At 44.9% G+C, this 24,549-nt stretch overlaps 1 protein-coding gene across 5 annotated transcripts; it reads left to right on the top strand.

The window, feature by feature from the left end:
* Nucleotides 1–145: 145 nt before the first annotated feature.
* On the top strand, nucleotides 146–18,194 carry CLHC1 (clathrin heavy chain linker domain containing 1). Of its 5 annotated transcripts, none has more exons than XM_083494455.1 (12): nucleotides 146–251; nucleotides 2,020–2,287; nucleotides 3,482–3,669; nucleotides 5,092–5,225; nucleotides 5,504–5,705; nucleotides 7,952–8,070; nucleotides 9,438–9,525; nucleotides 11,353–11,459; nucleotides 12,719–12,893; nucleotides 14,924–15,126; nucleotides 16,011–16,190; nucleotides 17,864–18,194. In XM_083494455.1, the coding sequence occupies exons 2-12, from the start codon at nucleotides 2,105–2,107 to the stop codon at nucleotides 18,058–18,060; spliced, it is 1,776 nt and encodes a 591-aa protein (XP_083350581.1). In that variant the 5' UTR covers nucleotides 146–251; nucleotides 2,020–2,104; the 3' UTR covers nucleotides 18,061–18,194. The 5 variants fall into 5 exon arrangements, with proteins under 5 accessions (XP_083350581.1, XP_083350582.1, XP_083350584.1 ...); XM_083494456.1 differs by lacking the exon at nucleotides 146–251 and adding an exon at nucleotides 316–417; XM_083494458.1 differs by lacking the exon at nucleotides 146–251 and adding an exon at nucleotides 316–668 and having other exon boundaries at nucleotides 2,020–2,125.
* The last annotated feature ends 6,355 nt before the right edge of the window (nucleotides 18,195–24,549 follow it).

Here is a 24,549-nt window from a genome sequence, read left to right as displayed (position 1 = left end):
TGCACCGCCGCCTGGAATGTGTGAGGAGGCATGACGGGAGCGGTAGTTTTTCAAGGCAGTAGCGTCCTCGTCGGCCGTTGATCCGGTGGCGAAAGGGCCCTTGGGAGTTGTAGGCTGGATCTTAAGTGGGCACGCGGGGAGGGAGGGGAGCTACCTTTCCCAGCATGCACCGCTCCGAATCCACCCACGCAACCTGCGCCTTGCTTAGTGATTTAGCTCAGCTTGGTTGCTTGCCGACAGTTGGCTCCTGGGTGAGTCCGCTGGGGCAGAGGGGCGGGGCGAAGGGGCAAAAGGGGCGGGGCGGGGCCGGTTGGCAGTTGGCTCCCTCAGCTGAGGGGAAGAAGAGGCGCTTTTCGCGCGCGTTGTTAAAAGGGCCCCAGAGCTCCCTCAGTGTGAGGCAGAAGCCCTATTTCCATTGTAATTCTGAAGGACCTCCCCCTTCCACATGACATCCTGGGCCGTATTTATGAGTTAGTATATTAATTTATTGAACGAATTTCTGCACCGCCCATTGGCCCAAAATAGGCTCCCAGAGAAGCTTACCAACGTGATTTCTGAGACGGTCCCTTCCCTCAGGCTCACGCAATCTCCCCTCATAAATAGGCATGGCAATTTATGAGGAAAGGGGATTTGCTAGGGAGGAGAGGAAAAAGCAAGCATAAGCACACGTTCTTGCTTATTCATTTCATAAATGTTGTGCTTACTGACTAGGGGAAAAAGCCTCCAAGTGGCTTATGAAAAAGGCAGAAAAATAAGAAAATCACGACCATAATTTAAAACACGCAGAAGGTGAAACCTGCCACAGAATAGACTGCAACAAATTAAAACTCATACAGACTGTAATCTGGATAACCAAAATGTTTTGCTCAGGCGCCGAAACGAATACAGTGAAGGCGCCTGCCTGGTATCATGAGGCAGGGAGTTCCAAAGTGTGTGTGCTGCCACACTAAACAACCTAATTCTTACAGATGTGGCACAGCTCTGGCTTCCTAGGAAGGGCAGCCCCATCATAGGAAGCTGCCTTAAGGAGGAGAGTCAGGCCAATGGTCTGTCTAGTTCAGTGTTGCCTACACTAACTGGCAACAGCTGGACAGGATTCCTGTCTCGGCCTTAACTGGCGATGTTGGGGATAGAACCTGGGGACCTTCCACACAGTCAGTGGGTCTTGTTGGCACTTAGGATCCTCATGGGACGGGGCTGATGGAGTTACACTCCTTCCTCGCTGATCTCCATGGCAGTTCAGCCTATAAAGATCTAATTGGTGTGCAAGGTCTGATGAGACAGTTTTGCAAGTATCCCAGTCCCAAGCTGCATAGGGCCTTACCATACCCTCCAACATTTCTCCAATGAAAATAGCTGCATCCTATTCCATAATCAGAATAATTTTATTATTTATGCCCCACCCATCTGACTGGCTTGCCCTAGCCACTCTAGGCAGCTTCCAACATATATAAAAACATGATAAAAAATTGAACATTTAAAAAGAAACCCTTCTCTATACAGGACACCTTCAGATGTCTTCTAAACTTTGCATAGTTACTTATTGCCTTGGCTTGGGGTTCACATAACCTCCAGCATTTATGCGATGAAAATAGAGACGTCCTAAGGAAAAGCGGGACATTCTGGGATCAAATCATAAACCGGGACTGCTTCTGTAAACCCTGGAAAATGGAGACACTTGGAGGGTTTTGCATGCTAGTACCAGGACCTTGAACTTGGCCCAGTAGCAGACTGGCTGTTGCACATTCCAGAAACATGGTGTTTCGTGCTGGCGGTAGTTTGCCCAGCAAGCAAACTAGTTACTGTAGTTTCAGCCTCTGGACCAGCCTCACAAAGGACACTGCTACTGCATACTTGCACAAAGATGAATTTAACATGACTATTCCACAGTGAGATGCTTGATTGCTGCATCCAGACCAGCACCAGTTTATCTGCGAATAAGTCCCACTGAAGACAGCGAGACAGGCCAGAGAAGTTCAAAATTATTTTAACAGTGTCCCTGTCATTTTTTTCTTTTAGGTTTTGACTGAAGTGTTTCGGTCGAAAGAAACAGCTGAGAATTCTCAACTTCTGTCTGCAGTAGAAGCTTAGCTGCTCCTCCATCATGAAAGCTGCCAGTGTCAAGGCAAGAAAGTGCTCAGTGTTGCCTCCTATCATCCCCGAGGCGGAGAAGGAATTTCTGGAGAGCATCCAGAGTTACATCCACTCAGAAATCGAGAAAGTGGGTTGTACTGAGCAAGGACTGGCTGAGGAGTATTACATAATATACAGAAATGTGTTTGAAATGGTAACCAAGCATTGCTAAGAACATTTCACTTTTCAAGACAAATGGGTGCGATCTTAGGAGTTTGGGAACGTATTCTGACTTTCACTGAAATCAGTGGCAAAATAATAATGCGCAGCGTTATATAGGACTTCTTAAGTGTGCAAAATGTTTCCCATCCATTTTTACAGCAATTCTTGCAACAACCCTATAAGGTAGATCAGTAGTATTATCCCCCATATTGCATGTGGGAGGACTGAGGAGATAATAAATCTGCTCTGCATGAAGGAAGATCCCAGATTCAATCCCTGACATCTCCAGGTGGGACCTGTCTGAAACCCTGGAGGGTCACTGCTCGTCAGTGTAAATGATAATGAGCAAGAGAAACCAATGGCATGACTCAGTCTGAGTCCACTTCCTATGTTCCTATGAGGCTGAAAAACAGCAGCCAGTCTGGTTCATGGTCCATCCTGCTAGCTACTATCCTGTGATCCGCCCTGAGACCTTTGGGTATAGGACGGTATATAAATTCAATAAAAAATAATAATAAATATCCTGTACCTATTCCCAGTGGCATTTGCCAAGGAATCTACTGGGCCTGTGTTAATCAGTAGTAATATGGATATGAACATTTTGTGATTGAGCTAGGCTTCATCATACCGGGCCTTAGTCCTGGAATGTGTCAAATAGCAAACAAACAAACTAACTAAACAGGTGTCTTAGTGACATGTAGCCAGTCCATCAATGTGGTGTTGGTGGGGAGAGGCATCTACACTGGCCCTTTCTCCACATGCTTGCTCATGGAGAGAAGGCTCTTTTTGCACCTATCCTCTTTTCAGAACAGATGGGAGGGTGGCTGTCCAATCCTGGCATTCAGTGAAATGTGGACATGTTTAAGGGAGCTCAACGTAGGAGAGACTTAAGCAGTAAAAACAGCAGGAAGAACAAGCAGTCTCGCTTGTAGTGTAGATTTTTGAGGGGATATTTATGTACTTAGACCTTCCCAGGTGCCCTAGGAGGTACTGGTGGGCACACTGGGAACCTCAGGCACCACACTAACAAGCAATATCTGCCATATGGAAGGGGGAAGGCTGCTTTGGTCTGACCTGGCAAGGAGGGGTCTTCCAGAGATTTTGGAATGAAGCTTTTTCATAACTTGTGCCTAGTGTGTTATAAAGCAGGGAAAGCAAATGACCAGCCTCTATATTATTGACACAGATAATAGAGCATGCTAATGCGTACAAGAATATCCTCACTACAATCAAGCAGGAATATGATGCCTTCATAGAAGCAATAAAGAAGGGCCAACAGAATGCCTTTTATCTTCATGGGAAATTAAAGATTTTAGCCTGCGAGTCTACAACTCTCATGTATTATAAGAACAGAATTAGTCAGCTGAAAGAAAAGTAAGGACCTCTTTGGCAACTGTTAAGTACAGGAGGTGGGGTGGATGACCTTTCATAGCATATTTTTGAGCAAGTCTAGCACAACAGCATGGACTTAGTAAAATGGGGTTAAAAACTTTTAATTATGTGCGGTTTAGTATCATATTTTTCATGGATCATGTTTCAGTCTAGTTCTCTGCCAGAATATACATTTAAAGTACTCTTAACACCACTTGAACTGTCATGGGTTCCCCACAAAGAATCCTGGGAACTGTAGATCGTTATGGGTGCTAGGAATTATAGCTGGGATTCTTTAGGGTGAGCCATGCCTATTAAAGTGGTATGAGTGCTTTAAATGTATGGTGTGGCTTCAAAGCCACACAAGAAAGTAGTGAAACTGCAACTCTTCAGAGTACAGTGGCAAGCTCTTGGGGAAGAACAGTCAAGTAAAAGCAGCAAACAATGCTTTCTTTTAAAATTTGGGATGATTTTCCTAGTCTACTTTTAAACAAGCTCTTGACAATTCTGTCCTGGCAAGCATATTTTTCAGTCAGAGCCTTTGGTGGCTTGTTATTTAGTTTACTGTCTACTGATATGCTTTATTTATAAAATGTCTCTCCCCTCCCCCCCCCCAAACCCCCTGCTCTTTATTGTTTTTAATCTGCTGTGGGTTGTTGTTGTTTTTTTGGTAAGTTGTCTTGACTAGGACATCCCTATTTCCATCAGAGAAATGTTGGAGGGTATGTGAGGCAAAGGAATGCCTCCACATAAGAGCCTTTGTAATTTATAGGCCTGTGGACTCCATGTTTGTGGGTTCCCCCGCAGCCGCTGTTCTGTTTGACTAAGTAAAGTTGCCTCAGACATCCCATTGGTGTACTTACTGAAGAAATCCAGCACAGGGCAAAATGCAGACCTCCAGACTTCTCTGCCTGACCCTTGGAACTGTCCCGAGGCTGCTCTCCTCACCAGTGCTTTTTTTCTGGGGGGACGCAGGGGTAACGCATACCCCTAAACATTTTGTGAATCTAAGTTTGGCCTCATTGAGGGGCAGTATTTCAATATGAGTAGGAAAATGAGAGCACCCCTAAACATTTTTTTAGAAATAAAAGCACTGCTCCTCAATGTCCCTGCCCTCCAATCTCCTCTAGTCCTTTTCCCTGGCAACAATATGCCCTTGAACAGAAATAATGCTCTTTTGCTTGCCTGAATCAAGAGATGTGTATGTAGAAATCTCTGGTTTTGCATGATTGAAATTTCACCTACTGTGCAAAGGTAAGAGTAACAATTATCCCCCCTTCACTTTTGCCTCTGGCCCTGCCCATCATTGCCGTGTGGCCCCCACAAGGTGGCACATGTCAGAATGGGTGGGGGTGTCTTTGAACACGAAAGCCGCTTACACAAGAGAGGCTGGATTAATATTTCAATGACTATTTCTTTTCTCAGGATAAAAATAATTGAGAAAAATTCTGAAAGAATCACAAACTTGATACAGAAAGTAAGAGCATTAAGGCAGACATTCTCTGCAAAAGACTCTCCAATCCCGACCAAGACAATCAACCCTGCCATCCTCATTCCAGGTGAGAAGCAGCTCTCTTTAATATAGCAATCAAGTTTCTCTTAAATTTGGAGCATGAGCTGGCCATAGTTACAGACTTTTCACTTAAGTCTTGTGGATTTCAATGAAGGAAAATCAAGTAATGCAATTTAGCTGTCACACTTGACTTTGAGTAAACTGGATGTAATGAAAAATGACTACAGGTTTGATTTTGTTTCAACAAAGCTGAATTTCCAGGTAATCGGTGTGCTGATTGCAACCGCGAGTTCACCGGAACCTATGCTCCTCCTTTCCCAACAGGCATCAGCATGAAAGATTCTCTCGACATCAATGCCCTTTCTGTCCACCTGGCTCACCTCCAACAGAGGGTGAGGGACCTGAAAGAAGACATGTTGACAAAGTACATCCCCCTGGAGAACACTGCAGACATTGAAGAGGACCTCAACCATGCCCTTATCCAGCGAAATGAGGCTGAAAAACAGAATGAGCTGCTGAAGTTTTGGTATAATGATCCCCCTTGCAACATGAAATTTACCTTGTATTTAAAAGAGCTCTGCAGGGTATTATTTCTTTCAACCTCTACCGCACTTCTCTATTTTGGAACTGCAGTAGCAATGCAGTCCTCTCTAGGTACAGACCTCATAATCAGGCTGGATTATGGCTTAGATCCCAGAGGCGGAATGCCTAATACGGTCATACCTTGTGTTGCGTCTGCTTCATGTTGCGTCTTTTTGCATTACGTTCCATGGCAACCCGGAAGTATCGGAACGGGTTACTTCCGGGTTTCGCCACTCGCGCATGCGCAGAAGCGCCAAAGCGCGCCTGTACAGACGCAGTACTTTGAGTTGTGGGCATTTTATGTTACAGATGGGCCTCCGGAACAGATCCCATCCATAACACGAGGTACCACTGTAGTTATTAATTCAATCTCTGGTACGCACAGACACACACAGAGTTGTTAATATTTTTACACTCTTATTTACAGTCAAACCTCGGTTCCCAAAAGCCTCCGTTTTGGAACATTCCGGCTTCCGAATGCCAAAAACCCAGAAGTAAGTGTTCCAGTTTTCGAACATTTTTCGGAAGCCAAACATCTGATGTGGCTTCTGCTTGAGTGCTCCTGCAGCCAATCAGAAGCTGTGCCTCGGTTGCTGAACATTTCAGAAGCCGAATGGGCTTCCGGGACAGATTACATTCAACAACCGAGGTTTGACTGTATTTGTATCCCACCTTTTCTGCCAGAACTCAAGGAGGCACACAAAAATTAAAGCAAATACAGATAAAATGGGCAGAGCTGAAAACATATAAAGGGTTATCTTTCAAAAGCCATTAAACCACCTGAGGAATTAATGTTAAAAAGTATTTTCTAGAATGCAGATAGTAAAAAATAGTACAGAGCCCTTTCCTTAAAACCAGTCAGTTCCTAAAAGCCTGCCGGAATAATAATAATAATAATAATAATAATAATAATAATAATAATAATAATATAATAAGGCTTTACCTGCCAGTGGGGGGATAACAAGAAAGGGAGACAGTGTAGCTTGTCTAGGAAGAGAGTCCCAAAGACTAGGAGCAGCCACTGAGAAAGTCTGTCCTGCATCTTCACCGGGTGTGCTCGTGAATGTAGTAGGACTTCCTCTGAAGATTGCAGAGCCCATTTTTGGGATGCGGGTGGCGCTGTGGGTTAAACCACAGAGCCTAGGGCTTGCTGATCAGAAGGTTGGCAGTTCAAGTCCCCGTGACCGGGTGAGCTTCCGTTGCTCGGTCCCAGCTCCTGCCAACCTAGCAGTACGAAAGCACCTCCAAGTGCAAGTAGATAAATAGGTAAGGTAAATGGTGGGAAGGTAAACAGTGTTTCCATGCGCTGCTCTGGTTCACCAGAAGCAACTTAGTCATGCTGACCACATGACCCGGAAGCTGTATGCCAGCTCCCTCGGCCAATAAAGCGAGATGAGTGCCGCAACCCCAGTCAGTCACGACTGGGCCTAATGGTCAGGGGTCCCTTTACCTTTACAGATAGCTTTGACCTAAGCCATATAGTTAGGCTAGTACCAGGCAGATGGATCAGTGGTTCTCAACTAGAACATAGTGACATTCATTTCATTTGATGGGGAGGACCAACAGCACTTAGGCCCTGGTTCAGTTCCCCAGGATCTTCTTGTCAAACAACCGCTGCCGAATCCAGCACCTCTCCAGCCCTGTTCAAAGGAGGTTTGGGTTGGTCTCTGTTAGAAACTAGCCATGAGTATTACTAATATACAGAGTAATGATGACAATATGTTTATCTTTGCATAAAAATGGGAGAGAGATTGATAAGGATTTATACAGAGATTTATAGATATTTGTACACGTTACTTGGCTGGACAACTGCATTTCAGTATTCAGATAAGTGAGAATTTTGAAGGATGGCTGTGTTTCAGTCTGCATATTGTTTTGGAAATTGCTAATTAAAAAGAAGAAGAAATGGCTAAATTAGGTCAGTTTGCCTGTAAACGCAACCGGAATTGAATTTCTCCCTCATCCCAAATTGTGAGCCACTTGATGAAGGAACATGCAGTAGGAAAGGTCTGTAGCAAAGAAAACTCAAGTCCTCTGTTTTGAAGACTAAAGGGAGCAAGATGATGATAATAAAGGTGTGGTTGGGGGAAAAGAGAAATTTAGGCGGAATCACTAACAGGGAGCTAACAAGAGCCTTTTGATGAGCCACAGCCAGGCAGCCAGTTTCACGCACTATTGTCTCCTTTGTAGCTTTTATCGACTATCACAGTTTGTCAACGTTGTGACTATCTGGGAGAGTTCAGACAGGAGTTTAGAAACCCTGCAGCAGCTCATCATTCAAATGATAGAAAATGAGAAACTTTCAAAAGGTAAAATATACGAGTTCAGATTTTGCCATCTAACAGCAAACCATCAAAGGAGGACAGGGAAGAACATTTGTCTGTGATGCATGCTGAAACAATTGATCCATGTGGCAACCAGCAATGCTAAAGTTCCCTTTCATTTTGAAATTATTTGCCAAAGTAGGGCTTGCCTTTTGCCAGTGTGGTGTAGTGGTTAAGAGCGGTAGTCACGTAATCTGGGGAACCGGGTTCGTGTCTCCGCTCCTCCACATGCAGCTGCTGGGTGACCTTGGGCCAGTCACACTTCTGTGAAGTCTCTCAGCCCCACTCACCTCACAGAGTGTTTGTTGTGGGAGAGGAAGGGAAAGGAGAATGTTAGCCGCTTTGAGACTCCTTAAAGGGAGTGAAAGGCGGGATATCAAATCCAAACTCTTCTTCTTCTTCCTTATGCCAATCTTTCGGTCCCCTGATCTGTTCTAGCTCATTCATCCGGGGGGGCGGGCGGGGGGGAAAGAAGGCATTGTTTTCTGTTTCTATCACATGCAACACTGCTGCAGTTCCTCTTCTTGCTGTCTGCTGAGGTGAAGCTGCATAATTTATGTAATTATGTAACTTATGTAAAATAAATTTGTCATTATGTTATTCTGCCCCATTCATTTCGCTGCAAAGGAAACACTGTGCAAATGAGAGGAAACATAATCAATTATGTATCATGTGCAGATTGAAAGAAACAGCCGATTGTATTCACTGGGTTGTTTTTGCTTCTGGACACATGAGACAAATAAGAAAACACTGGCAACTTCTGCTCTCATTTCTGTTTTCATTGGAATGCTCCGGCATCCTTATTTGTCAGTTTTCAAATTTATATCTCTGGCGAATTCCGACAAGCTACACCTTATGCTCAAGCTGATTCCTTTCCTGCACTCTTTCCTTTGACTCATGTGCTAGCAAATCCTTTCCTGAACCATCCTAACTTCACCTTTCATGTTCCATCGTCTCCAGCTGACCTCCCCTTACTTCTCTACTACATCCAGTCCACACCTCTCATTCCTGTCTTTCCTGCCCAGTGCAACCTAAGGCTTTTGAACAGAGACTATGTCACTTCTGAATGCTGCACAGTGTTTGGAAAACAGCTGGTGATGTCTTTGGGCACACATTCGCTATTGGCCAAAATTAGTTTAACTGACCTTCCTCTCCCCTGAGAACCCTGGGAAATGTAATTCTGTGGTGCAGAGTAGAGCTCTCTAAACAGAATTCTCAGCACTTTCACCAAACTACAAGAAGCCATATCATTTAAAGTAATACTAAAAGTGATATAAACCTGTGGTTCCTAGTGGTTCTGTTTTCTGAGAGCGTAAAATGGTAACTTGCTATGGGTGGCTTTCTCTATTCAGATACACTTGCCAGCAGCATTTCCAGCGTATTTGAACATGACCCCAGCAAAAGCAAAGAGGCTGAAGACCTGATTGAATACATTGAAAGGTAAGGTGATGGAGCATGCCCTTTAGTCTGTCCCCGCCACAACTAGCGCATCAAGCACATTGCGGTCATTAGACTGCTCAACTGAACAGAGAGCAGCAGTACAGTGGAGATCCTCTGACAGCTGCAGCAGTGGGCACAAGCAGTCTCCCTGCTCCCCTCTGTGACATACTGTTGGTGTGCAGATTGTGGGAACATTAAGGAAGGTAGGAGAGGATATATTGTTTTGATACTATCCTTCCTCACTCACGCTAGTGAGTAAACAGCAGAGCACATTCCCTTTGCAACATATTGGAAGCAAGCTGATGATTCATTAGAATCCTTTAATTAAGCAATCCAGTCTGGCTTGTCCAGTTTGGATTGTTCCTGGTAAGTTTCCCCTTTATTTCCCCCTTAAAATAATAATAACACGACACAGTCTTCTTTAAAAGTAAGAATAAAGTTTTACTCGCATTCAGTTCACAGCAGTAATCTGAAGGCATGCTTTATCTTGTGGTTACAGTAAAAAGAAGTCTGAGCTACATCTCAGACTTTCTGCTTGTGGGCTACAACCTAAGAGCCACGAGACTCCAAAAGTAAGAGACTAAGAGTCCAAGAGAGAGATGGTTGTGTGGCCAACCCTTTTTATCTGGTCAGTTAGGGTCATCTACCTGGTCACAGACGGGGAGGAAGCTCCACACAGGTATGACAGGAAGTCCTCCTTGTCTGGAGCCACATTCCCCTGTGTGTCCATTCTAGGCAACAGGAAAATGTTGTACTTGACTGCTCTAGTAATAATACATCCCACACAGATGGGGACATGGCATACACAGCCAGCAAAACTGCAGGGAAAAACAGAACTGGGGAGATGTAGCAGGAAGCAAAGAGCATCCCTTACCAGTTGGCTGTGCCAAACAGAACTGCTTCTTCTACTCCTTAATAGACAGAAGTATTTGAGGGCCAAAGTTAGTCATTAGCATGGGCTGCCCCAGAGATCTTGGATAGGCAAGACACTGGTAGAGAATAAGGTCAGGAATTGATGTAAGCTTATGAGGAAAATGGAGGTGCAGGGAAGGAGAGAAGCAAATGGTGTCTTTGGGCAACAGTTTGCTGGAGAAATGGATTATGAAGAGAGCCATAACCAAAAAGACTAATGGAACCAGAGAGATGGTTTTCTCTTTCTATTCAGATGAGAAAACGCCATTTCACTGTTTCACTCCCCTCTTACCTCTCCACGGCCCCCTCCCATTTATTTAACATCTATACAAAACCTCAGAGCGGGGTTATTCAGAGGCCCTTCTTTGTGTGCCTCCTCTATGAGAGGCCTGGAGGTTGGCAACACGAGAATGGGTCTTTTCTGCGGTGGCTCCCTATTTGTGGAATGCTCTCCCCAGGGCTTCTTGCCTGCCACCTTCATTACATATCTTTAGGTGCCTGGTGAAGACATTTCTCTTTAACCAGGGGCTGATTAACATTTTATGTCCTTGTTAAATGGGTTTGCGGGAGGGTTTTGTTTGTTTGTTTGTTTGTTTGTTTGTGTTTGTTTTTATTATATATTTTATGTTCTCATTTTGTATTTTTATGTTGTGAATTGCCCTGTGGGTGGTATACAAATTGAATAAACAAAACAGATAAAAATGGGGTCAGCAGGCTGGAAAGAGATGGTTTGCTCCTCACCACAGCTGTCCTGCTGTGCACAGCAACATAGCAAGAGCATGAAAGAAGAACATCTTGCTATGTATTTCTAGTTTGACTATCATACCCATGTTACACAGCTTCTGGGGTTGTGTCTGGCTAGTGTACATCCACTGCATGTGCCTTTGAACTTGTATGTTCTTTAACCTGTGCCAGGTTCAATGAACTGTTTTCCCGTAGTCAGTTTGAAGCTGCTGCAATATATGCAGCAAACTGTCCAAGAGGAATCCTCCACAATGAAGAAACCATGGAGAAATTTAGGGGTATGTATGTATGTATATGATTTATTAGTCACTCAATAGATATATATAATTTTCTAAACTGCTTACAAAAAATTATTAGTAAGGCATAACAAAAAAGCAAATGAAACAAATTACAGTAATAATTTTAGTGACCCATAAACAGATCCAGCAAAATAGCAAACCTTTAGCAGCAGAAAACAGCAATAAAAAGGGCATTTACCATAACCTTTTAAATCCTTGGGTGAAGAGAGAAGTTTATGTCTGGTGCTGAAAGGATGTTAATGAGGGAGATCCTCGGATGTGGTCTTTCTCCCTTGCAGTTTCTTAGATCAGCTAACTTCCTCTAGCCATGTTGTTTCTTGTAGCACAAACCACTTAAAGCACCTTAACAACTAACATTTATTAGGTATGAGATTTCATGGACAACACTTCCTGCATCTGATAAAGTATAGTCTACAAATGCTTATGTCATAATACATTCATTAATATTTAAGGTTTTATATGACTTTCCTGTTTTAGATCAATCAATATAGTGCTCTGAGTAGCATAATTAGTATGTCAGGTTAGACTATTAAAAGAGTGCAGAGAGATACTCTCAGTAGCAGACACTGAATAGCCAACCTATCAGGGATGCTGTAGCAGAAGATTTTCTGCACTGGAAGGGGCTTTTGAGGTACCTTTCAATTTTCTGATTCTGTAAGATACTACAAGACTCTGACAGCCAAACAGACAGAATCAACCAAAAGAGCACCCTAAGTAGTTGCATTAGTGTAGCAGGTTAGAACATTATGTAGATATATTTTCTCAGATTTCTTTACACCTGAAGTCTCATCCAAGCCTGTAGTATTAAAATGCCATTTTTTAAATATTCCTGGTTGCTACCTTACTTTGTGATTGCGCTGGATAAAAAAAAATTAAAACTGATAACTAGCTAAATATATTTGTCCCTCTGTCCTTTTAAACCCACCATTCCCCACTTTCCACAACTTGTTTCCACCCTTCCTCCTTCTCTCTGAGATTTTCCTCATTTCTTTAACTCTTATCAGCCCTAAGATCAAGCAATTATATAAATCCAAGGTTGGAATTAAGGCTCCCTTAGTGGCGAATCTGAACTGAGGAGGAATCAGCAGTGCAGAGAAGAAAAATGCCCAAGCAAAAGCATGTTGTTGTTGTTGTTTAGTTGTTTTGTGACCCCATGGACCAGAGCACGCCAGGCACTCCTATCTTCCATAGCTTGCTTAATTTTTTTAAAAAAGAAACTTACTGACTTCCCCTTTCAGGTGCTGGCCCAATCAAAGGGAAGGTTCTCCCTCTGCTCATGTACTGCGAAGCTCTAATAGGCACATGCATAGCTACTAAGCAGCCGCTTTCAAGCCATTTGGTAGCTGAAGCCATCCAGTGTGCCTTGAATGAGAAACGGTTAGACCTGGTGATGCACTGGGTCACCATGCACAGGTAAGTGGCCACTCGGAGCATCCAAGGAGGGTTCATAGCTCAGTGGCAGAGCATGTGCTTTTTATGCTGGAAAGCCCTCTGGGGAGCCACTGGGCCTCAGAGTAGGCAATACTGGGCCACAGGCCCATTCAGAGCTTGTTTGAAGCCTGGGGGCAGGAGTCTTGTTCTTACCATGACAGTCCAGCAGGCCCCTGGCTCTCCTTCCCCACAGCCATCTTAGCCCTCTGAGGCCCGGGTCAAGTGTGTTAAGTATAATTAATTGCACATTGAAACAGAAAATCACACTGTATGTGTATTGCTAAAAGGGCATGGGAAATTCCATTGAGCTGTACTAGGAGCTCTCTAAGTGCCACCAGGTTGATAATTACCTGTTGATGTCTATCTACTGGCTCTCTTACATCGTGTTTAACTTTACACCACATGGATGTAATATTCAGTTGCAAATTGCCATTTTGAGGGTGCCTCTCTCAAGCCACCGAAGACAAAGGTGTGTCAATAAAGTCTCTCTCTCCAGGAGAGAAAACAGCTCCAGGCTGTAATGAAGGCTGTGGAGATAGACAAACCTTTATTTCAGGCCCATTTGGTATGCAACTATTTGGATGTACAGTGGTACCTCGGGTTACAAACACCTCGGGTTACAAACACTTCGGGTTACAAAGTCCACTAACCCGGAGGTAGTACCTCAGGTTAAGAACTTTGCCTCAGGATGAGAACGGAAATTGTGCGGCGGCAGCAGGGCGGCAGTGGGATGTCCCATTAGCGAAAGCGCGCCTCAGGTTAAGAACGGTTTCAGGTAAAGAACAGACCTCTGGAACAAATTAAGTTCTCAACCCGATGTACCACTGTATCATTTTTTTGTATTTTTATCTGTTTGAAGAAAATTCTTTTAGTAAAGCTTTGAAACCATATTTTGGGTCTGGACAATTTTTATTGCAAGAGGAACCAGCTTTTAATTCATCCTATTGCTTCAAACTGCACAATATTAATATCTGCAATAAAGTATACTTGGCTGCCCCCCATTTTGCACAGGTCTGCTAGGCCATGTGAACCAGTGATCTGGCTCCAAAGAAGGCAGATCCAGATGCGTTACTGATGCTCCTGCTGATTGTACTTCTGTGGACAACAATTCTCAAAATGTGAAGAGTTAACTCTGAAACTGAGGCAGCCTGGCTCTGTCAGACCCAACTGCATTGGGGCTGAGCACAGGAGGAGTCACCTCTGTTTATTTTTTAGGGACATGGGTGGCGCTGTGGGTTAAACCACAGAGCCTAGGGCTTGCCAATCAGAAGATCGGCGGTTCGAATCCCTGCGACAGGATGAGCTCCCATTGCTCGGTCCCTGCTCTTGCTAACCTAGCAGTTCGAAAGCACGAAGTGCAAGTAGATAAATAGGTACCACTCTGGCGGGAAGGTAAACGGCGTTTCCGTGTGCTGCTCTGGTTTGCCAGAAGTGTCTTTGTCATGCTGGCCACATGACCTGGAAGCTGTCTGCGGACAAACGCCGGCTCCCTCGGCCTATAGAGTGAGATGAGCGCACAACCCCAGAGTCAGTCACGACTGGACCTAATGGTCAGGGGTACCTTTACCTTTACCTTTTACAGGCCAGGATGAGAAGTAGGGGAGCAAGCAGGTTAGTGGTCAACAGGAAGCACCTGAGCAGAATCTCAGAAGTTACTTTCACAGCATGGGAATCATTTGGGTAATGCTCAAACTCCTGGAATGTGTAGAGAGAGTCCTACACCAACATTGCCTTATGAGCAAGACTTTTCTCAATTCCTTGTTTTCTCTTCCTGTTCCTTTCTTTTTTTTACTTTGCCTCACTTAGATTATAAATTGTTATTGTATTATTATTATTATTATTATTATTATATATTATATTAGTTATTCTCCCCCGCCACTAAGTCTAAAGTCAACGTGAGTTACAAAATGATCCTAGGTATCATTATTTCAATTTTTCCACATTGAAATCCTTCACAATACCCCAAAGCCTGATAAGTCCCTAGAATGTTTAATTGCTCTTGTTTCCCCTAGACTGGCATTCTGTGAGGAAGCCGGCGATGCAATCTTCAATTATGCACAGATGGATAAGCACAATGAGTCCCAGTGCTACGCTTTGGCTCAGATTGTCTACCTTGAATGTGGAGCGCACAAAAAAGCCGCCCTGTGCTTGTGCAAACAGGGACAGATCTACGGAGCCATGGATTACCTTCAGCAATGCAAACGCTTTCCCAGAGGTAGATTCCCAAGCCTTGTTAATTTATATCTCACTGCAACCTCGACAGCACTGAAATTAACCAAAGATCTGTTTAAATCTTAATCATCTTCTGAAAAATGGCAAGTGAAAGAGCCTAGTGAGCATCCTTCAGCGAGGAGTTTCACAAGAACAGCACTAATACTTAGAAGGCCCTGTTCCTTGTAGCTCACATGCCTGACTCCAGAAGCCAGAAAAGGACTTCCCCTCCTGATCTCAAATGTTGGGGATGGTGATGATGCATCAAGTAGCTGCTTTTTCAGGCCTGAATTACATGTGTTATTTTCCTCATTCAATGTTAAGCTATATGTTGAATGAATACAGTGGTGCCTCGCAAGACGAAATTAATTCGTTCTGCGAGTTTTTTCGTCTTGTGAATTTTTCGTCTTGCGAAGCACGGTTTCCCATAGGAATGCATTGAAAATCCAAAAGGAAACAAACTTGCAAGACGTTTTCGTCTTGCGAAGCAAGCCCATAGGGAAATTCGTCTTGCGAAGCAACTCAAAAAACGAAAAACTCTTTCGTCTTGCAAGGCATTCGTCTTGCGAGGTACCACTGTAAATGCTTCTCAGCCATTTTCAAACACTTTTGCAATGCTCTGTGTGTGAGAAAGAGGAAGTGATTATGGCTCTTCCCCTCTCTCTGTTGCTTATGGTTTGAAACAAGCATTAGCTCTACATGGAAAATAGTTCATTTGCTGTCCATCCATGGGATCCTCAAGTCCATCTTGCCTTTTTAAAGATGGTAGATCTCTTCTTGCCAGCAAAGAACTGGAGACATTTTGTGCACCTCATGCTCCACTTACTGGCATGATTGATTGTATTGTTTGCAGATGGCCTTTCTAACGGAATTGCTGTTTGTTTTCAGAGGACTATATCTTCCTACTGCAACGTTGCCCAAATGTAGAACTCATGCGCTGCCTAACTCAAGAGTGGAATGGGCATCCACCATTCTTGTCCCTCGGGGAAACAGTCCTGACACTCATCGACACAGAACACAAAGTCATTTGCATACGATTGTTGGAAGATATTTCCAAGGAAGGCAGGGGTGAGCACAGCTGGAGTTTTTTCAGTAGAAATGTCACTGCATGTACTTGCAATTTATCCCATATCTACAGGCACCTGTATATTGCAGGTATGTTTGGCCTCACAAGGGTAGGTAGTGGATGGGGACAGGTGGAGGATTTTAATCAGGAGCAGGGGCTGCAGGGATGCAGTCCCAACTGGATCCCTCTCTGCTCTCAGCTTCAGTTAAACTTTTAAAAACAGGTGAGAGGTCTCCCACTCCCATGTCTGTTTTTGGCCTTCATACCATGGGCTTCAGGGACGCAGGTGGCACTGTGTGTTAAATCACAGAGCCTAGGACTTGCCGATCAGAAGGTCGGTGGTTCGAATCCCCGCAACGGGGTGAGCTCCTGTTGCTCGGTCTCTGCTCCTGCCAACCTAGCAGTTTGAAAGCCTGTCAAAGTGCAAGTAGATAAATAGGTACCGCTCCGGCAGGATGGTAAACGGCGTTTCCGTGCGCTGCTCTGGTTCACCAGAAGCGGCTTAGTCATGCTGGCACATGACCCGGAAGCCGTACGCTGGCTCCCTTGGCTAGTAAAGCGAGATGAGCACCGCAACCCCAGAGTCGGTCACAACTGGACCTAATTGGTCAGGGGTCCCTTTACCTTTACCTTTTAAGTTGGAGAAAGGCGCTTTAATTGGATATGTGATGCAGATGTTCATTACATTTATGTGATAGATTAACACTGTTGCTTTTACTTAATTACCTAATCAGTTAACATCCTTTCATAGAGGACAATCTGACTAAAAAGTCAGCATGTTTAACCTGTGACTAAATGTAGCAATTATTTATGGCTTCATTTTACCCCAGCTTTAAGATTTAAGCTTTGAAACATAATATTAACATGGATGCCATTGTTCTAAAGACCTGCTCTACCGTGGCATCTTATGTCTGCTGGGACATAGTTCAACCTTGCAATCCAACCTATGTTTCCTCAAAAGTCAATCTGAGTCCAATGGGGCTTGCTCCCAAGAAAACATGCATAGGTTGCAGTTCATCAGTGCAGACTTCTGTGGTGTTAGGTTCCAATCCTTTGCATACTATCTTGGGCAAAACCTGAAGAATGCAAATTTACTTACTGAGAGTAAATACCATCAAACTCAGTGGGGCTTCTTCATAGACATGTATAGATCGCCCTGTAATGGATGTAGGATCCTATCCAAAGGTATGCACATAGGCGCCGACTCCATGGGGCTTGAGGGGGCTCGAGCCCCCTCAAAAAAATTTTTGGGGGGGCTCAGCCCCCCCAATAATCTCGGGCGCCCTTCCAACAGAGCGCCGCCGCCATCCCCCGCCTCCTCCTTCGCCAGCCAGCCGCGCGCCCTAATGGCGGGGGCTTCTGCCTCGCTGCTTCGACTGCCAAGGCACTGCCGGAAATCCCGCGAGAACAGGGGAATCCCGACTGGCCACACCTCCCAGCCAGCCAATCGGCTGGCGGGGGGGCGTGGCTTGCCCTATTTAGGGCCGGAGCCACTTTATTTGAATATTCATGAGCTTATTTATTATTCATGACCTTTCCCGGGCCCCCCCAATATTTTTTACAAGTCCGCGTCCCTGGGTATGCATGTTTCTGTTTTCTACGACTCATGATTCAAGCAGAAAGGAAAAGCAGCAAGACTTTATTTCACATTTTTCTTTGTTGAATGTCCTTACAGACGTGCTGGAACAAATTATTGTAAAGGATAAAGAATGTAATGTGGATGGCTGGAAGGAAATAGCTGAAATATGCCAGAGTATCAGGAGAGAAAAACTATCCAAGTTTCTTATCACGATCCTGGCTGCCCAAGCAGGAGTGGTTGAAATTCCTGATAGTGCAGAGGATGCCAAGTTAATGGAACACGTTTTCTGGTAATTTCCCTGCAAATCACACGGGGGAGCTCTTGGCCTCCAGAGTCACTTCAACTGGGTGAAGACTCAACAAAACCTGACTTGTGAATGTGCTTTCTTCTTAGAAACAATAATATATTAAACACCTGGGTGCCTGTCCTTATTGGGAGAGATGTTTGTCATGGCAAAATATGACTGTGTTGTTTGAAGTCTGTATTTGATTTGGTTTTGGATACCGTCGTCCTTGTTTCACATAAGACTTGTTCCAGAAGGGTAGCTGTGCTAAGTCTGTTATAGCAAAAGGCCTGGGGCAGATTTAAAGACTCTGTTGCTAGCAGTTCATGGTCATAGAGTTTCACATTCATACTAAAATTATTTTCACTTCATTTCTCCTCTGATTTCATTTTTGTCGCCCAACTTTTTCTTCTTCCGAAATAGTTTCTGTCCACATGACTTGGTCTATTATTTCAAATTGAAAAATTCCATATTTGCACAATTGCACCTATGCCACTGGGCCCAGTGGTTGAAATGCTCTCTCACTCCCTCACTCCCTCACACTTACATGAACACAATACCCACCCCAAAGGACTTACTCAGGGCCTTCCCACATGCCATACAGGGCTAACATTTTGATATATTTTTTAAATTTCTCCAACATCTCTACTCCCAGGTAGTTGAAACAAAAAATAAATCCTTCCAGTAGCACCTTAGAGACCAACTAACAGGTAGTTAGGCTTGCAGACTTAATTTATCAGAGAAGCTTTTTGTAAGACAATGTAGCCAGGATCATTCATTTGTGAAGGGGTTGTTGTTGTTTAAAAAAAAAGCAGGTGAGGTGAGGAGGCTGGACAAATCAGAAGTCACTTGAAGACACCCACAATACATTTCTTTTGGAAACCCAAGCACCAAGTTTACCCCGTTTCCATTTTTTCTTCTTCTTCTTCTTCTTCTTCTTCTTCTTCTTCTTCTTCTTCTTCTTCTTCTTCTTCATTAACCACCCTTCGCTCTAAGGCCATGTGCTGGGTTGCTGCCATTTAAAATACAGCGTTAAAAGCAACTTTAAAATTACAATCACTAAAAATAAAAAGAAGTAGTAGCATCTTATAAAAAGTGCCATTGCTGGGTTTTATTGGAAAAGGTTCTGTTTTGCAGGCGTTAACATAGGTGTAGAATGTGATCCTATGCATGATTATTCAGAAGCAAGACCACCTTATTAGTACTAATGTCTTATTAAAACACCTGAAGCTGCTAAAAGAATGAAGAATCCAGGACTTTAACAAATTTATTTAGGGGTCCACCTGGCCCCATCATAAACCATCTTTCTGGCACTAAACTAAAACTTGATGGATTATGATTAGCTAGATAATGGCTTATTTGATGAAATATTCTGCAGGGAGGGGGTTCTGCTTGGTCTGTTTATGGATTATTGAACTGGTGTTACTGAAATGTATTGTTATGGTTTTGTGCTACACATTTGTGCCCTAACTTTTTTATAAATTGTTTAGAGATTTCTTGTAGTAAGTGACTAATAGGTCATATAGTTAGCAATACTATTATTTAAAATGTTTTAAACATTGGAGTAAAATGACTATGGAATGTATAAAATATAGGCTGAGATTATTATTCATTTATTCAACAGAATTTGCATGCCAATTAATTGTAAAGAAAATCTCTTAAGTGGTTGAGTTTAAAGTATGCAACATAAACACAGTGATCATTCACAACAAAAGTAATTAGTGATAACATAATCAGCCTTAATTTGCTATGTTAATTAATATATGTAGTTAGATAGAAAACCACTGCATTTATAGCCATAGATATAGACGTGATCTTCTTTTTTAACAATATTTTTATTCATTTTCAAGTTGCACATCACACTTAAAACAACATAACAAACAACACATTAACTACCGTATTTTTCGCCCCATAAGACGCACCGGCCCATAAGACGCACCTAGTTTTTTGGGGGGGAAATAAAGGGGGGAAAAATTATTTCCCCCCCAGCTGCGCTGCGCTACACCAGGAGCTTGGGGCGTGCGGAGCTCAGCGCGCCCCAAGCTTCTGCGTGCCGGCAAGGTCTCCGCTAGCGTGGGAGAGCCGGGCGCCTCTCCCAGGGCTAGCGGACCCCTGCGCTAATCCAGAAGCTTGGGGCGAGCTGAGGTCAGCGCGCCCCAAGCTTCTGCGTGCCGGCAAGCAGTCCGCTAGCCCTGGGAGAGCCGCGGGGCTCTCCCAGGGCTAGCGGATCGCTGCGCTACACCAGGAGCTTGGGGCGTGCTGAGCTCAGCGTGCCCCAAGCTTCTAGGTGCGCGCAAGCAGTCCGCTAGCCTTGGGAGAGCCGCGGGGCTCTCCCAGGGCTAGCGGACCCTTGCGCTACACCAGAAGCTTGGGGCGTGCTGAGCTCAGCGCGCCCCAAGCTTCTAGGTGCGCGCAAGCAGTCCGCTAGCCTTGGGAGAGCCGCGGGGCTCTCCCAGGGCTAGCGGATCGCTGCGCTACACCAGGAGCTTGGGGCGTGCTGAGCTCAGCGCGCCCCAAGCTTCTAGGTGCGCGCAAGCAGTCCGCTGCCGCCCCAAGCCTCGCGCACCCGGTGGGACCTCCTGCCGGGTGCGCGAGGCTTGCAGACACTCGCCCGAAGCAGGGGGAGCCCTCCCGAGGGCTCCCCGTGCTTCGGGCGACAGGCTGCCGCCCCAAGCCTTGCGCACCCGGTGGGACCTCCTGCCGGGTGCGCGAGGCTTGCAGACACTCGCCGGAAGCAGGGGGAGCCCTCCCGAGGGCTCCCCGTGCTTCGGGCGACAGGCTGCCGCCCCAAGCCTCGCGCACCCGGTGGGACCTCCTGCCGGGTGCGCGAGGCTTGCAGACATTCGCCCCATAAGACGCACCCCGATTTCCCCTTCATTTTTGGAGGGGAAAAAGTGCGTCTTATGGGGCGAAAAATACGGTATATTGCTTAAAATATCAGATCAGATTCTTACAGTTCACGCCAAAAAAACTTCTCACATATTACCATGATTATTCGGTTAAGGTTGGGGAGGCGACTGCTGTTGCCATTAGACAACTCCCCCCCGCTGCCCTTGCCCCCATGGCTAGGAAGCTCACTTTCCCCTCCAGAACCAGCCCGACCACCCAGCCCAGACAGGCGGAGAATGCACTGGATGCTCCTGGGGCATTCGCTTGGCCAGACATTGCTGGCAAGGCGCAGAGGTGCCTTCAGAGACTGGGGCAGCTCTGCTGGGCGGATGTGACAAAAAAAAATATCCGCACTGCCTACCACCTGACTTTGCTACGCCTCTGGTTCCTAAGAACTTGTTATAATAATTTTAAGGTCTTACATATAAAAAATAGATGTTCATAAATGTACCAGGCAAACACAAATATGTAAACCACATGTCTGAAACCCACAGAGAAGTCCTGAAACCATTTTCTCTCTCCCAAAATGACCTCAAATATTTCTCTGCAAGGTTGAAGGAAATGGGAAATCTCCCCATTGTCTCTTCAACAAATCCTGTCTTAAGGGCACATCTAAGATATGAATAGGGTGTGAGCCTGTGACCTGTGACCCATATTCAGGAACTGAGTAATAAAAGAGTGGCCAGGATGCCTAGGTAACGTAAAGGTAAAGACCCCTGACAGTTAAGTCCAGTCGCGAACGACTCTGGGGTTGCGGCACTCATCTCACTTTACTGGCCGAGGGAGCCGGCATTTGTCCGCAGACAGTTTTTCCGGGTCATATGGCCAGCTTGACTAAACCACTTCTGGTGAAACCAGAGCAGCGCACGGAAACGCCGTTTACCTTCCCGCCAGAGCGGTACCTATTTATCTACCTGCACTTTGATTTGCTTTTGAACTGCTAGGTTGGCAGGAGCTGGGTCTGAGAAATGGGAACTAACCCCGTCATGGGGATTTGAACTGCCGACCTTCCGATCGGCAAGCCCTAGGCCCTGTGGTTTAGACCACAGCACCACCCGCGTCCCACCAGGATGCCTAGGTAATCCAATCAAGCAACCTAGCAGACAAGAAAAAAAACAACGCACTCAGATTTCTGTTGTAGGCTGCCCCTTCTGTGATGTATGTATGATGTTTCTGGGGGTGGTCTTGGACTCCAGGGCGGGCAATTTAAAATGTCTATATAAGGGCTTGTGCACATGGCTTGGGGTCCCTCCCCCCACCCTTGGGGGGGGGGAAAGCACCTTGTTGCAACAGCTTTAATAAAGATCAGGCTTACTGGCTGCTTTGCTTCTCAATATTCTCTGGTTGGTCTCTGTTATTTTCTCCTACCGACAGAGAACCTACAAAAGGGCTCTTGGGTACCCCATAAGGGAAAGAGCAGTTTTTCTCCTCATAACAATCTAAATATATGTCTCTTTTTCCATGGGAAATAGCTTTTTGAAAGTGTGTGATTAAGTGAGTCTATGTGGGTGTTAAGGGTGTTTAAATTATGTGTGCATCCGGCTCAGCCCTGCACTTGAATGTGGCCCCCAGCAGGTTTCCACCAAGGTAATGTGGCCTTTGTCTAGGAAAGGTCCCCCACGCCTGGTTCAAGGCATGGCAACAGCTTCCCTTCTTTCCAGGTGCAATGCAAAACATCAAATGAGCAGAACCAGGACCAAAGTCCTTTTTGCAGCAGCAACCAGAGCTGGTCAGTTCTCTTACACGCAGGGCCAAATAAAAATGTAAAACAGCTAAAAACTCAATGCAAGTCCTGAATGCCTTTAAATGCAAGCAATTTGAGTTTTTCAAATAATGTTAATGAGATTCTAATTAAATTTAAACATTGGTGCCAACCAGGTACTGTGAAACACATTACTGGCCAGAAGGCTTCAAGGCAGGTGAGATGACTAGATAGTTTTCTTTCTTTCTTTCTTTCTTTCTTTCTTTCTTTCTTTCTTTCTTTCTTTCTTTCTTTCTTTCTCTCTCTCTCTCTCTCTCTCTCTCTCTCTCTCTCTCTTTCTCTCTGCTAAATACAGTGGTACCTCGGGATCCTGAATGGAACGTAAGATGCGACGGCGCGTCTGCACATGCGCGGATCGCATTTTGCTGCTTCTACGCATACGCGTGACGTCATTTTGAGCATCTGTGCATGTGCAAGCAGCAAAACTCGGAAGTAACACATTCCATTGCTTCCGGGTTGCCCCAGAGCGCAACCCGAAAATGCTCAACCCGAAGCACTTTCAACCCAATGTATGACTGTAAGACGAGTTCAGACTTGCACTCTTGTTCTCTCTCTCTCTGAAACATGAATATTTTTAAATCAATATATCTTTGAGGGCCCTCACAGACACAGATGTAGCATATAGTCACGTTGGGGTATATTAAACGCTCAGATGAGCACAGCTGCGCTGGCTGGCTTATATTAGCAGAAACTGGGGAGACTGCTATCTCTTTTTCAACCTGCAAAGGCTTTATTAAGCTAAAACTCCCCTCTGGGTACAGTAACCAATGAAAAATCAGACTGTTGGATGTTTCTGGCTCGCCTGATGTGTATTCTGACTTTGCCACCGGCTAGGACTGAATGCAAGTCAATGTCTCAGGGTGAGGGTTTGCTATGAAACGGTCCAGGGTGGGGGCGGGGGAGAATGCCATGGCAACCAATGGGAAGCTTGAGCATTTTGGACATTCGCAGTTGGTCTCTCGCCAAGACTGAGCATGCTGTTGTGTGCTCAGTTACAGCAAATATTGTCTAAATGACTTACAGTGTGTGAGAGCGAGGGACTCTCCAGGAAAATATGCAGTACTCCGAGAACAATCACACCGGGATACTCCCAGTGATGTACAATGAGTTTGGTTGTTCACACCTGGTATGCAAAAGGTTTATAAACAACTTATAACAGGGGGGAAACCCAGACCATTCAAAAGGAAAGACTATTTTCAACTAATCCAGTGGTTCCCAGTTAACTAAGCACTGTCGACCCTCTGTTTTTCAAGAGCCAAGCTGCTTTTGAAAATCTCGACATCTCTGAGGCGTTCTCAAAGTAAAGGAAGGATTGAACTCTGATTAATAAGAATACACACAGAGGCTTGAACCAGCAAGACTGTGGGAAGGGTACGTATAATAATCTGTCTCCACCCTCTGGCCCAGGTCGTTTTATTCACAAAAGAACTTTTTACAGAGTGTTCGTAAGAACCAATCGGATTTCTTCTGAGCATTTCAACAAACCCCACATGGGGACAAAGTTAAACTACCAAAACTAATTAAGCATGGGGTAAATAAAACAAAACTACAAATGAGTGCATTTAGCAACCCCTGAGGTCATAAACAAGCAATACACATGATAAGAAGGCTGGCCAGGAAGACAGCGATCATTGTCACTTTCAGGTGAGATCTGTTTCCTGGCCCTAAGATTAACATCCTAAGATTAACATATCAGAAAAGCTACATCAAAAGAAGCTGCCCACTGTCTTTGATGACCCAGGATGCCTGCCTGCAGGACGTGACTTGTCAAGCAAGAGAAATGGACAGTAGAGGAAATGGCCAGAGACGCAGAGGGCTGTGGGATTTGATCAGAAATTGTCAATGAAT

The sequence above is a fragment of the Podarcis liolepis genome (genome assembly GCF_965112155.1).
Source record: "Podarcis liolepis genome assembly, chromosome: 3".
NCBI classification, from domain to species: domain Eukaryota; kingdom Metazoa; phylum Chordata; class Lepidosauria; order Squamata; family Lacertidae; genus Podarcis; species Podarcis liolepis.
This window is presented reverse-complemented; position numbering and strand designations above follow the sequence as displayed.